Raw genomic sequence first — 14645 nt, 5'->3', positions numbered from 1 at the left:
ACGGAGCCAAAAGATCGGCTCCTTCTGATGATGTCATCGTGCAGGACAAACCCGTCGTGGCATCAGCATTGGAAGTTGCAGGATTTAAAGGTATAGAATCTACTTTCCACAATGGACGATGTACCGGTGGATTAACTGGACCAGGTTTAGATGGAAAGTTGTCACGGGGCCACGAAAAGACCTGGCTGTTGTTAAAATCCACAAAATCCCTCTCCAGCTTCTTCTTCTTGTCTAATAGGGATCTAGAGTCAACCGATGATAAGGTACGCTTAAGATCTTCAGAAAATAGCAAAAGCTGATCATTGCCCAACAATTTGGTTACTTCAATGTTTAATGATTTAATTTCATTCATTAACTGGTCAATGACTTGACCGTAGTGCTCAATAAGGATTTTAATGTATGAGAAACCAGTTTCCAAGTTGAGCTTCTGCCATTTCGATAGAAGCTCAGGGTTAGAGTTCCCAAAAGTTGGCATCTTTAGTACTCTTAACCCTCGTGGGATTAACTTAAATTTCAAGCAAGCTTCCATGTGTAAACTTTGCCATTGGACAGTACGTAGTTTTTGTAGTTTAGTTTCTAGTTTCCGTGTAGTCAAAACAATGTCCATATTACTCTTAAAGTTGTATTTATTACTGTCCGACTTGTTCAAGTCAGTAGCTGTTAGTTTCAATAACGGGTTGGTGTCCATTCGGACATATTCCTCAAGGTTAAAACACGAATCCAAACCACTAGTAGAGCTACCTGATACAGATGAAACAGCCATGTTCCAGCAGGAAGACCAACGAAGAAAAATGCAAAAACCAAATAGTCCCTGCTAGATAAAGCACCTCCAAGAAGTAACAAATATTCAATAGTAAAGACAAGAAGGTGCACCATAAGCTGCAAAACATGAATGAAATCCTCTCCTTGATGTATAAACACACTTTTATTGTAAAAAAACAATAAAACCAGCTGCAAAGTAAGCGCTATTAGAAATAGGGAGATATGTCTCCTGATCAGCCAACATGGAAAACATTTTGTCAAGGTATGTGGATTTATCAAGAATCACAATGGCTCCACCCTTATCAGCTTGTCTTATTATAATCTGTTCATTGTTTTTCAAGTCTGCTAAAGCATCTCTCTCTCCAGGAGTCATGTTATGAAAATTAGGCTGAGCATTTTTATCATTATACATTTCAAATAAATCACTTTCACATGCTTGCTCAAACGCCTCTAACAGCGGATGTTGTGGAGGCATGAAACAAGATGGTTTTCTAAAAGGTCTATGCATTAAATCACTAGTAGCAGCATCTTGACCAAACAACAATTTAAGACCCAAATTCCTGGAAAAAGCTTGGTCAATATGCGGATTGCAAATCCACCAATTTGGTTTATGTTGCAACTTGTCAAACCTGCAATATTTTTTATGTAGGCATGACTACAAGATCTTTAAGGGAACGTGTAAGGGAACACCTATATGCTATCCACAAAGGCAACAGTACTAATGCCTTAGCCAGGCATACTATGGACAAAGGGTGTTCCCATAACTTTAAGTTTCAGGTTTTGGAATTGGTACCTACCACTAGCCGCTTGGGTAATGTTAGAAACACCACAGAGGAAAGGGAGGCTAAATGGATACTAAAACTACAAGCACATAGGTTTGGTCTAAATGATAGAGTGACCTTAAAGCCATTCCTAACTAGTAGACCTCTTAGACATTAATTTTATATTGTATATCAACCTGATAAGTGTAGACACTGAATTTTATTTAAGCATTGATGGTTGTGTTAATTGGTCAGGTGCATGTGCTTGATTATCTTTGTTCTGATTTGTTGTTTTTAATTGGTTAATGATGTAAGAAAATGTATTTAATGGACTTTGTGTTAGTGCTTTTATGTCTGATGAAGCGTTTGTTACAACGCGAAAGCGCTTACTTTGCAGCTGGTTTTATTGTTTTTTACAATAAAAGTGTGTTTATACATCAAGGAGAGGATTTCATTCATGTTTTGCAGCTTATGGTGCACCTTCTTGTCTTTACTATTGAATATTTGTTACTTCTTGGAGGTGCTTTATCTAGCAGGGACTATTTGGTTTTTACAACTTCACAGATAGCTTACCTCACACCAGAGAAACAAATTAATTTGACAACCTACTTCAAACAAGTGGCCACAAAAACCCTATCATCTGCAAGACAAATGCTGCAAGCCTTTGGAGTTCATGGCCTCCTGCATTCTTCTATTTCCATATACAATACTGCATATGAGGAAACTACAGTAATATCTAAAAAGCCTATGGTGTCAACATTCTTAAGACCTGGAAACAGTGATTCCTATCATACTTTGCCTACGCCTAGAGTTCCTTTGGTGGGCAGAGTTCTGCCACCAAAACAAGGGGCTACCTTTCACACCACCCCCTGCCGCCCACACCCTAACAAAAGATGCATCAGACTTTGCATGGGGGGCTCACCTGGCAGGGAAGTGCATTCAGGGCAAATGGAACCCAAGTCAAATGCACCTGCATATCAATCAAAAAGAAATGTTAGCTGTACAGAATGCTCTGACAGCCTTCGAGGACCACATTCTTCCACGACAACTAATGGTAAAGTCGGACAACACCACTGTTATGTGGTACATAAACAAGCGGGGGGGGGGTACACATTCTTACCCCCTCTGCAGACTAGTCCTGGCATTGTGGAACACAGCCTTGAGCTACCAAGTGCACCTACAAGCTCAGTTCCTGCCAGAAAAATGAAATGCACTGGCAGACTAAGCAGAAACCTCATGGACCCACACGAGTGGAAACTGGAACAAAGGATTTTCACCATGTTGACAAGCAAATGGGGGAGCCTAGATATAGACCTATTTGCCTCTTCGCAGAACTACCAATTGGACAAATTTTGCACAAGGACTCCCTACAAACAAGCCTGGAAAATAGATGCTCTGTCTTTCAGCTGGAAAAACCTGTCAGTCTATGCCTTCCCCCCTCTGCCTCTGCTCTCCAAAGTACTACTAAAAATCAAACAGGACAAACCAAGGATGATTTTGATTGCTCCAGACTGGCCGCGCCAACACCCACTCCTGCGCAGTGTCATGGTTATCTCCATGGCACCTGCCTCAGACTCCTTCCCTGCTGTCTCAGCAGGCGAACTAGATTCTGCACCCTTAGCTTCTAACACTGAACCTTGCAGCCTGGCTAATTACTTTATCTCTCCTTTACCATCCCTCTGCAAACCTGTGATGGATATCATTTTAGAGGCAAGGAGGCCTAGTACTAGAAAATCTTATGCTGAAAAATGGAAAAGATTTTGTGCCTGGAACCAGTCTCAAGGGATGAGCACAGCAGCACCCAATTTACCTAAGATTTTACAATACTTAAGTGAGATGCTTCACAAGGGCCTGTCTTTTTCCTCTAGTAAAATCCACACACCAGCCATTTCAGTTCATTATAACACAGAACCTCCCTTCTTCTCTCATCCACTGCTCAAGCAGTTCCTCAGAGGGGTCAAAAAATTGAGACCACCGAGGAGAGCTCCAACCCCAGCCTGGGACCTTAACTTTGTCTTGGAGAAACTCACTCTACCTCCTTTCGAGCCAGCTGCTACTGCAGACTTAAAATTTATTTCTTGGAAAACAGCTTTCCTTTTAGCAATCACTTCAGCTAGAAGGTTATCTGAATTACAGGCCCTTATGGCAGTGGAGACTTTCATCATCTTTCATGAGGACAGGGTGTCCCTCAGAACCAATCCATCCTTCATGCCCAAGGTGGTATCTAGTGTGGCTCTTAATCAGTCCATTCATTTGCCAACCTTCTTTCCCAATCCACAGAATAAAGGGGAGTGGATACTGCATTCCTTAGATGTGCACAGACAACTTAGATTCTACTTGGACAGGACTAAACCTTAAAGGAAATCTGAACAACTGTTGGTGGCATTTGCTGCAGAGCCAGGCTATTTCAAAGCAAACTATTTCTAAATGGATAAGCCATTTCTGCTATAAGCACCATGGAAAACCTATCCCCCAGGGGATCAGACCTCACTCCACCAGGGCTGCATCTACCTCTGCAGCCTTTCTCAGAGTTGTCCCTACTAGGGACATCCTAGAAGCTGCTACCTGGAGTTCTGTACATACTTTCACCAGGTATTATCATTTGCCAATTTTCTCTAAATCCAGAGCTGGCTTTGCCACTGCAGTCTTGCAGGGCCTTATAGCTGGTCCTAATGCTATCTAAATTCCTCCAACCAACCATGGCTTTGGGAATCTACCCAAATATAATGACTGCAACAGTGAACACGAATACCATAGTACAGTTGTGTACACTTAACATAAATGTAGATGTTCGAGTGTATTCACTGTTGCAGTCGTGGTTACCCTCCCTCCAGCCCCCTAACTTCTTTTGGTTATACCTCTACTTTCCTTTACTGTGCTTAAAAGCCTTTTTGGTGTATTTACTTTTTTTGTTGGAGGTATATCTTTGTGCTTTTATATTTAATTGCTTCCCATTAGGGGGGCACTTGACATCTGGGGCAAGAAAAACTGATATAATGGCATCGGCTGCATGTTTTATACCCCTGACTACCTGACGTCATGGAAGAAGGGACAGCAACCGACGCAAGACCCATGACTTTGTTAATCAGGCCAACTGAGGGCTACCTGCAAACAGATAACCCAAATGTAATGACTGCAACAGTGAATACACTCTAACATCTACATTTATTGTAAGTGTACACAAGTATACTTTCTCAGTCACCCTCATATGGTAAGAACTCACAATGACTCACCTCCCCCACCCCTCCCTCTGCCTACCTTCACTTACCCCTAGGAGGAAAAATCTACTTTCACGCAAACACCTGGGCCACCATTACCAGTGACCACTAGATTCTCAACATAGTGTCTCAGGGATACAAATTTTCCTTCCAATCCCAAAAGGGTTCCCAGAGCTACCTCCAAACCAGTGGGCAAAGGCTCAAAAGCAAATCATTTCCCTGCTTTCTATGAGGGCAGTAGAGCATGTTCCTGCAGAACAGATGGACCAAGGTTTTTACTCCAGAATTTTTCTGGTGCCCATCCTCAATCCAATCCATTCTAAACACCTTCCTGGTGATCCCAAAATTCAAAATGCTCACCCTCCAGCAGCTGCTTCCCATGCTGTCCAAGGGCGCTTGGCTAGCCACCCTAGATCTAAAAAAAAAATCCTACCTCCACATTCCTATCAGGGAATCATGCAGGAAATACCTCCGTTTCAGGGCAGGATCGCAACACTTTCAGTTCTCTGCACTTCCGTTTGGCTTGTCTACTGCTCCCAGAGTTTTCTCAAAATGTCTGGCTGCGGCCATTGCCTTTTGCAGAAAAAGGAATATCCAGATTTACCCATACTTAGACGACTGCTTTATTCAGGCATTCAGCTAGGAAAAGCTGCTCAAGCACCTGGGCTTTGTAAAGACCCTACTAACTTCCCTAGGGTACACAGTCAATGAAAAGAAATCCAAGCATTTCACCATTCAAAGGATTATCTTCCTAGGAGCAAGCCTGGACAAAGCATCCCAGATGGCATTCCTTACACCAGAAAAACAAATTTTCCTGTCAGCCTACTTCTCTCAACTAGCCACCAGACCCCAGTTATCTGCAAGGAAGATCCTGCTATCTCTGGGGTTCATGGCATCTTGCTTACTACTCATTCCATATGCCAGACTGCATATGGGAAAACTTCAACAGTACCTAAAAAGCTTTTGGTGTCAACACTCTCAAGACCTGGAGATTCTTGTACCTACAATTCCTTGCGTCAGAAAAGATTTTTTTTATTGGGCAACATCATGCTCCCACAAGGGGACTACCTTTCTCACCACACCCCGCCCCCCAGACCATCACCACAGATGACTATGCTTGGGGTGCACACCTGAATGGCAGGTGCATACAAGGCCATGGAGCCCACAACAAATCCCTGTGCACATCATCCAAAAAGCGATGATTGCTGTCCAGCATGCCTTAATAGCTTTCAAGCCCCTTCTCTCCCCAGGGGTCCTACTGATCAAAACAGACAAATACCACTGTGATGTGGTATATCAACAAGCAGGGGAGAGACTCGCTCCTACCATCTATGCAGGCTGGCCATTATCCCATTGGCACACAGCCTCTGCCATGCAACTGCACCTGTTAGCACAATTCCTACCAGGTTCTCTCAACTCTCTGGCAGACCAGTTAAGCAGAAATCTTCTGGACCCACACAAGTGGCAGCTCAACAGAAGAACCTTCACCCTTATAACTCAGAAATGGGGCACCCCGAAGGTTGACCTCTGCCTCCCACACCAACCATCAGCTCAGCAAATTCTGCACCAGGGAGCCTCACTGTATGGCTTGTAAGGTGAATGTCCTGTCCTTCCCCTGGATCATTCTATCGGTCTGTGCCTTTCCTCCACTACCTCTCGTCAAAATAAAGGAGGAAAAACCAAGGAGAATTCTTATAGCTCCAGACTTCTCTCGCCAGCACTGGTACTGCTTGCTGAGCAGCCTGTCCCCACTGCCACCTTGACATCTTCCTCAGATTCCAAACCTCCTGACCCAGAGGGAAGGGAATTCATGCATCCCCAATTGCAGACACTCAGTTTGGCAGCTTGGGTTATTCCTTAACCCCGGATCAGTCTGCCAACCTCAGTAAACAGGTTCTAAATGTTATACGTGAGGCCAGATGCCCTAGCACTAGAAAGTCTTATGCTGACAAATGGAAAAGATTCTGTACCTGGATCCAAGCTAAGGGAGCCAATACGGCACAGCCTTCCCTCCCCCTCATCCTGGATTACTTAGCTGACCTACTACACAGTGGCCTGTCTTTCTCCTCTATAAAAATACATGCCTTTGCTATCTCTGCTCGTTTCCCCACTGAGTAGCCCCTTTTCTCAACACCCTTTGATCAGTTTCTAAGAGTGGCTAGCCACATGAGGCCACCCAGAAGAGCACCAACCCAGCTTGGGACCTTAACTTTGTTGGAAAAGGTCACCCTGGCCCCTTTCGAAGCAGATTCTTCTGTAGAGCTAAAATATCTCTCCTGGAAGACAGCTTTCCTTCTGGCTGTCACTTTAGCCAGAAGAGTCTCCGAGCTGAAAGTGCTCATGGCTGTGGAACCCTTCATCATCTTCCATGCTGACAGGATATCCCTCAGAACTAACCCATCCCTCATGCCCAAGATGGTGTCCAGGGTGGCTCTCAACCAATCCATTCATTTGCCCACTCCTTTTGTTAATCCCCAGAACAAGGGGGAAAGGATCCTGCACTCTCTAGATGTGCACAGACAGCTCAGATTATATCTAGACAGGATTAAATCCTTCAGAAAGTCTGATCAATTGCTGGTTAGCTTTGCTGCAGGGGCAGAAGGCAAAGCCATCTCCAAACAAGTCATTTCCCAATGGCTAGCACACTGCATCCATTTCTGCTACAAACATGGAACGCCTCCCCCAAGGGGGTCAGGACTCACTCCACCAGAGCAGCCTCCACCTCTGCAGCTTTCCTTAGAGGAGTCCCCACCAGAGACATCCTGGTGGCTGCCACCTGGACATCTATTCACACTTTTACCAAACATTACCACCTGCCTCGCTTCTCCAAATCCAGGGCAGGGTTTGCCTTTGCTGTCTTGCAGGGCATCCTAACCAGACCCTAGTTTCCTTGACTGCCTCCACCAATTTCCTCAGTTTTAGGAATCGACCCAAATGTGATGACTGCAACAGCGAAACACGAAGAACATAGTACAGTTGTGTACACATACCATAAATGTAGATGTTAGTGTGTATTCACTGTTGGAGTCCTGGTTTCCCTCCCTCTCCCCTTATTCTTTTTCCTTAAAAGGGACATATTGGTATTTACTTTCTACTGGTGGGTTCTTCCATCAGAACCTGGCTGCTACTTTGGGGCTCATGACAGGTTAGGGCAAGAAAAACTGATGTAATGGCATCTGCTGCCTTACTTTATACTACTGACGACCTGACATCAATCCTGAAGTGACAGCAACTGAGACAGAAATGCTAAGCCTCTGGTATTCAGGCCAGCCGAGGGATAACCCAAATGTGATGACTGCAATAGTGAATACACTCGAACATCTACATTTATGTTAAGTGTACACAACTGTACTTTATAGATTCATAGATTAGTACTAGATTAATTGCCCTTATGGGCCATTTTAAGCGTAGCTAATTACCCCATGTGAGAATCAAACCCCTGCACCTTATGTCTGAAAGGTAAACATCTTAACCATTATGCCAACCTCCAATTTTTATTTTGATAAGTATTGCCCGTATGCAGGCAACTTTGAACCAGAGATGGCACAGGTAAATGCCAACAGTTAAGTGAAGACCTGTGAGGTAGGCTGGTTTCAGCCTGATCATGGAGGAGGGGATGCACAGCTCTGAAGGTCCAGGCAGCCATTAGATCTCACCTGGAGCAGAAATGCCCAGTGTTACAACTGCAGCAGTGACTACACTTGAACATCTACTATTGTGGTAAATTACCTACATGACTGCTGTTTATTTTTCTGCTTGCAGAAAAGTGTATGACGTATGCCTATTTCGAAAGAATTGCTGTTTCTTCTCTGTACACTTCATACTTTAATTATAAGCGGTACCTTTTTTCTTTGCAGCTGATAAGCTCTATGAGCTCAGTAGCAGAGCACTGTCTCCCCTCTTTAATACGCACCTTGTTTGACTGGTACAAACGCCAAAATGGGACAGAGGAGGAATCTGTAGAATATAGGCCTCGAGCCAGCACGAAATCAAAGGGGTAAGTTTGTTGTAATAGTTCATAATGTAAACATGTTAATTTTTTGTGGTAAACTGATGGGCGATTTATTTTAGATAATGATCGTCCGTCACATTCATGTATTTCATTATCTATCTTTTTTCTTTTTTTTATAATTTGCTTATAAAAAAAATTCAGATTAGTCTTCTATCAAGTTTGACCATCAGTGGACATATCAGATTCTCCTGGATGTTATTAGACCGCTTTTACATTCCATCTGCAGTGCTATTAACTCTGGTTTGGCAGTAGACTTGTTCACTAGAGAATAGGTCAAGCTGGATGGAATGCTGAGGAAGTTTCATATCCATGTCCAGCATGTGCTACTTGGTAATAGTATGTTTGTGAACATGATACATAAAATGAGGAGAATGGCTGGTATAGATGTCCTTCCATATCACTGTTGCAGTGCCCTTTATATATGGGATCTCCTGCCAAGGATGACCTAAAGTCCAGCCAGTATACCAAAGCCTTTAGGCCTCTTAGGCATCATACTTCATATGTTTGCTCCCTGTGTAAGGCATAGGGCAAAAAGGAGATGTACAAATGCACACTCAGAACTTCTTTGCTATCAGTCTGAGCTCCATTATCGAATGTCTTTCTGAACTCCTTTCTGCTGTGCTTGTTACCAAGCCATTTTCAGGTAAGTGCCCTGTTGGGGTTTATTCCTTTTTGTCTTTTTTCAAATTTAGTCTTGTATTTGTTATCCTGTCATCCAGGAAGGAAAAATATCAGTGTAGACAGCTGTTTCCCCATAAAGACTGTCTTTAACCATTGTTTTTTATTTTTTTTAGCTTGGGCACTTCCCATGACCATGCACAGTGGTATAGCTGTCAAGTGTTTGTCCCCAAGACCCTGCATAGTCTTTTATGCTTTTATTCCACATACCTTTAGAAACCAGAGTCTTAAGCTGCCGGCTCAGGATGCTATAGCAGAATTCTTCCTTCCTGAAGGCCAGCCGTCAGTCAGTAAGACTAGGGCTGGTCCAGCTTGCAGTCCAGCCTCCCCCAGACATCTCTTTAGAAGCTAGTGAAAGCCCTGAAGACTGTCCATTGCTTGCCTCTGATTCCTTTGCCATAACCCTGTCAGAGGCTGGTTTGGACCCAAACTCTTCCACATCCTAGGAGGCTTTTCCAGCATCTGCTCTGGACATTGGGGGAAACCTCGGCTGTTTATTTCCAAGGGAGGTTCCTCGAATTCTTGTAAGGGAGGAGTTTCTTACTACCATAACTGAAGCTCTCCTCTGACTCTGAGTGTCTTCAGGGCAGACACCCTGCAGATGAAGAAGCAGAAAACTAAGCGTGTTTAGCGAGTTTGAGAAATAAAGGTAAAATAGAATATAATTTGACTAAACAAGAATGGGAACCCTTACGAAGTTTGAGTAATAAGGATGAGTTGATTTTTAACCCTGCCAGCAAGGGAAATAAAAAGTAATACTACATTTGAACAGTATTTAAGGATGTGTTATGAGCATTTGGAAAATAGCAATATATATGAAAAAAGTAACATGGGAGAAGTACAAGGAAGCCCTATTAAAATGTTAAGAATTGTTCAGTAAGGGCTTCAGATTGGGCAATTTCTCATGGGAAGATATTGGTAAGTTTAGTATTGAAGGGTGTGAAATGGCCAATTTTTGCCTCCCCAAAATACATAAAAATACTCTGGACCTCCCAGGACAACTAATAGTGTCAGCATGTAACTACTCTTTAAATATTTTTTTTTTTTGTTACATAGTTATTTGTTACCTATAGTTAAGAAATAGCCCTAATATATAAAAGACACTTTTGATTTTCTGAATAAAGTATTAGATTTGGAATGGATGGATATGTATTGTTACAGTTGATGTTAAAAGTCTCTATACTAATATACAATATAAATTTGGAATTGAGGAAATAGTCCAGTGGCATATTACATAATTGAATTATTTGACTTTCGTCTAAGGCACAATTTTTTTTAGTTTAATGGGGAACTGTATCGTTAGTTGCAGGGAACAACTATGGGGGCACCTTTTGCCCCCATGTATGCTAATATTATGACGGGTTTGTTTGAGGTTGATTATCTGTATAGTCATGATTTTATGAAGAGACATGAAATACTACAGGTATATAGATTTAATTTTTGTGTGTAGGGGTCAAGAAAAAGTTGAACATTTCATTCAAGACTTGTAGAGAAATAGGTTTGGTTTTACAATATGATTGCCTACAATATGGTAATAGTGACATGTTTAGCTTTGTATTTAGAGGGAAGAGTCAATGATGGGGTTGAAAGTAGAATATAAATGAAGTTTGAGGATGGTATTAATTTCCTGGATGGCTGTAGTTGCCATCCTCCACATTTGTTTAAAGCAGTACCATATGGAGAGCTGTTAAGAGGCTGTGTAATGATAGTAGTGAGATAGAGTGGGAGTTAGAAAGAACAGCTAAAATGTTTATTGGGAGAGGATCATAGGACGTTCCTAGGCTTTTGGCCCTGAGGCCCTTATAAGCCTAGCCAAGAGTTTAGCCCATGTTTACACAAGTCAGCACCCAGTGCCCCTATCCAGCAGAGACACGGGTGGAATCCCAGGAGTGTATTTTCTGTTTCCCATCCAGTTATCCAGGTTGAGCTTAAAAGGGGGGTAAAGAAGGTACTCTGCTTGACATAGAGAGTCTATTCCACAGATGGGGGGAGTCGCTGGGACACAAATTTGTCCTGCCAACAAGTTCTATTCATGTCAAACTGATAACCAAGGGAAGACTCAGAAAAAGTTGTAACCCAATGAACCAACAGGAAATGGAAACCTGATCCTATGTCAATAAAAATGCACTTTATTCACAAATTAACAATGCTAAGCGCTTTCGTCACCAAGACTTCATCAGGACTACCCTCCACATTACCAATGTGTTTGAAAAGTAGCAGTGGAACAAAGTGGAAAATACCTCTTGATTGCCAGACTTTCATTTATCCCTACTACTTTACAAAGGTAGAGGAGTAGCCCCCCCCCCATCCCCACCCCCAACACTCTTAAGATTTCTGTTCTTCTGGTAGAGCAAGTAGTATTCTCAAAAGGCAGTTTCCTAATGGAATTTCCACATGCCCAGTTTTTCTAAATCCAGAGCTGGTTTTGCAACTGCAGTCTTGCAGGGCTTAATAGCTGGCCCTAATGCTCTTTAACTTCCTCCTCCCTTCCTTAGCTTTGTGAATTAACCCAAATGTAATGACTGCAACAGTGAAACACGAAGAACATAGTACAGTTGTGTACCTACCATAAATGTTGCGAAATTACTTTCCAGCCCACCTCAGCAGGTTGCGGCTCCATCCACCTCCATCTCCATTCCTCCTCCGAATACACTTAGTTCGGAGCTGGAGACCATGGACACGCTGATAGTAGAACCGACCGCGCCGATCACCTCCTCTTCTGTTTCAACATCGGCTCCGATTACCTCGATTGTTTCATCCATCGAAGGATCGGGCACCGAAGCTCTCGCGTCTGATCCGAGTGGGGAAGTGGCATCGGTTCCTTGTCCAACCCCGCTCTCCCTCTCGGAGCTTTGGCACAGGTGAGCTCAGCTCCCACATCGGCCTCTGAGCCGGAGCTTTCTTTGCCTCAGGATTGTGACTCCTTCGAAGTCATGCGGGGTGTGCTGTTCCCTGAAGCAGCCCTACTATCAGCCCCATCAGCTCCTTCTCTTGTGGCGCCTGTGCCAACCTCTGCTCCTCCTCGGCCCAGAAGCGTAGGGAACCTATGCCCCAGGACACCCCATTGGGTGACCCCTCTTCTTCCGAGGCCTCCCCTGATCACTCAGAGGAGCCTCCTCTGAAAAAGAAGTGCAAGAGGAAGCACCTAGACTCCCCGGAGTCTGTCATCTCAGATACAGAACTGGATGAATTGGAAGGGTTTCCCAGGTCCCCCCCTCTGAAAAGGTTTCCTTTTCGGACATCCTTGAAATGCTTAGGCAGAGGGATGGCTGGTCTTCCCTAGCACCTACTGAGGACGAGTCTGTATACTTGGAGGCATTCGGTTCCCGACTCTCCACCTCCTGGGTGTCTCCACCTTTTGATCCACTCATGTCTGTAGTGGCTCGAAAGGCTTAGTCAGCTCTGGATTCTGTGGAGCCTACTCAGAGGAGACCAAATAAGTTCATAACAGCCCCCCAAGGCAATTTCTTTCTAAAGGTGTGCCAGTTGATGCCATGGTGGTAGCAGCAGCCACCAAGAAAGAGTTAGCAGAAACTTCTTCGTCTGTCCATCCACCAAACAGAGTCTAGGACGATGGACAGATATGGGAAAGCGAATGTTTTCCACAGCGACCTTCTCAGTGAGGTCCCTGAATTATCTCAATAATTTTACACAACTTCAAAGGGATCTCCTAAAAGAGCTTGGAGATACCCTACAAGATCCTACAGCTGAAGGGGGAGCATCAGCCAAAATAGCTTCCCAGCTTGCGACTATAGTCAGCTCCTCCATGAGGCTGATTTTCTATGCAGCCGATGGAGCGAGCAGAGCCACAGGTACAGTAATGTCTCTCAGGAGACCTGCTTGGCTGCAGATGTGTCAATTTGTGGAACCCTTTCAGGTGTCCATCACAAATACTCCCTTTGGCTCCTCGCTTTTTGGGCCTCAGGTGAAAGACATGCTTACCAGGTACGAGCGGGAAGGCAAGACACTCTGCCGTGGGAGTCCGTTTTCCACTCCTAACAGACCTTATCCCAAAGGTCAGAAGGGTGGAAAGATGTGGTTTTGGAAGTCCCAGAGACCCTTGCCTGACACACGTGGTGACTTTTCCTCGAGGGGTAGAGGGGGAAACAACAACAATGGCAGATGCCGCCCTCGTGGCAGAGGGGGACCACAAAATCAGGGTGACAGAGAAACTTTCTTTGCCAAACCCTTCCAGCATCCCTGATGGGTTGCCCGACTGTGCACCTCTGGAGGCAGTCGGGGGAAGACTTTCTCTGTACCAAAAGCCTGGCAACTTATAACAAGAGACAAATGGGTACTCTGTCATATCCGGAGGTTAGAAAATCCCCTTTCATCAGCCCCCTTCTAAAGTCAAAAAAGTCCATCCCAGTTGTTCCACCCAATCTAAGGGATCAAGCAGTTATTCAAGTTTCAAAACTGCTAGAAAAAGAGCCATTCAGGAAGTCCCAGCAGACCAACTAGGATCCGGAACTTACTCAAGATTCTTTTTAGTACCAAAAAAGATGGGAGACTGGAGACCAATACTGGATCTCAGCAGATTGAACAAATCTGTACAAAAAGAAAAGTTCTGGATGGTAACACTGCAGTCCATTCTCCCCTTTCTGGGTCAGGACAACTGGATGTGCTCCATAGATCTTCAGGATGCATACTACCATCTCAAAATGGACAGACGCTCCAGGAGATTTCTTTGCTTCCTGGCAGGGGCCAGTCATTATCAGTTCAGAGCTCTGCCCTTTGGTCTCACCACAGCCCCCAGTGTATTCAAATGTATGGCAGTAGTCACTGCTCACCTGAGATGTCAAGGATTCCAGGTGTTTCCCTGTCTAGACGACTGGCTCCTCACTGCTACCACCATGCATCAACTCTTAGAGGCACGGGATTATACATTATAAACCTGCACCCAACTAGGCATTACAGTAAATTTCGAAAAATTTGCCTGGTTGCCCTGTCAATCTGTTACAATATATAGTAACAGGATTAAACACAAAACAGATGTTTGCAAGGTTACCTCAGGAAAGAGTTTTCTCTGTTTGCCAACAAGTGTCATTTCTAATGCAGAGCAGAAAGGTCTAAGTCACACATGTCCTGCAAGTTCTAGGCTCCATGGCAGCTGCCATTCTTCTTGCACCATTAGCGTGTTACCACATGAGAGTCCTTCAGTGGCTTCTCTTCATGCAGTGGTCCTTCCAGGCACTACCCATGTCTCACATGATC

The 14645-nt window shown here is 44.1% G+C and overlaps 1 protein-coding gene across 1 annotated transcript in view; it reads left to right on the top strand.

The window, feature by feature from the left end:
* The window catches only part of FRYL (FRY like transcription coactivator), a 3917685-nt gene that overhangs the window by 335280 nt on the left and 3567760 nt on the right, over positions 1 to 14645 (top strand). Inside the window, exon 4 of the mRNA XM_044055727.1 lies at positions 8599 to 8738. Coding sequence (XP_043911662.1) covers positions 8599 to 8738 — 140 coding nt within the window. The remainder of the gene's footprint in view (positions 1 to 8598; positions 8739 to 14645) is intronic.

The sequence above is a fragment of the Protopterus annectens genome, chromosome 14.part0 (genome assembly GCF_019279795.1).
Source record: "Protopterus annectens isolate FY-2018-M chromosome 14.part0, PAN1.0, whole genome shotgun sequence".
Taxonomy (NCBI): Eukaryota; Metazoa; Chordata; order Ceratodontiformes; family Protopteridae; genus Protopterus; species Protopterus annectens.
This window is presented reverse-complemented; position numbering and strand designations above follow the sequence as displayed.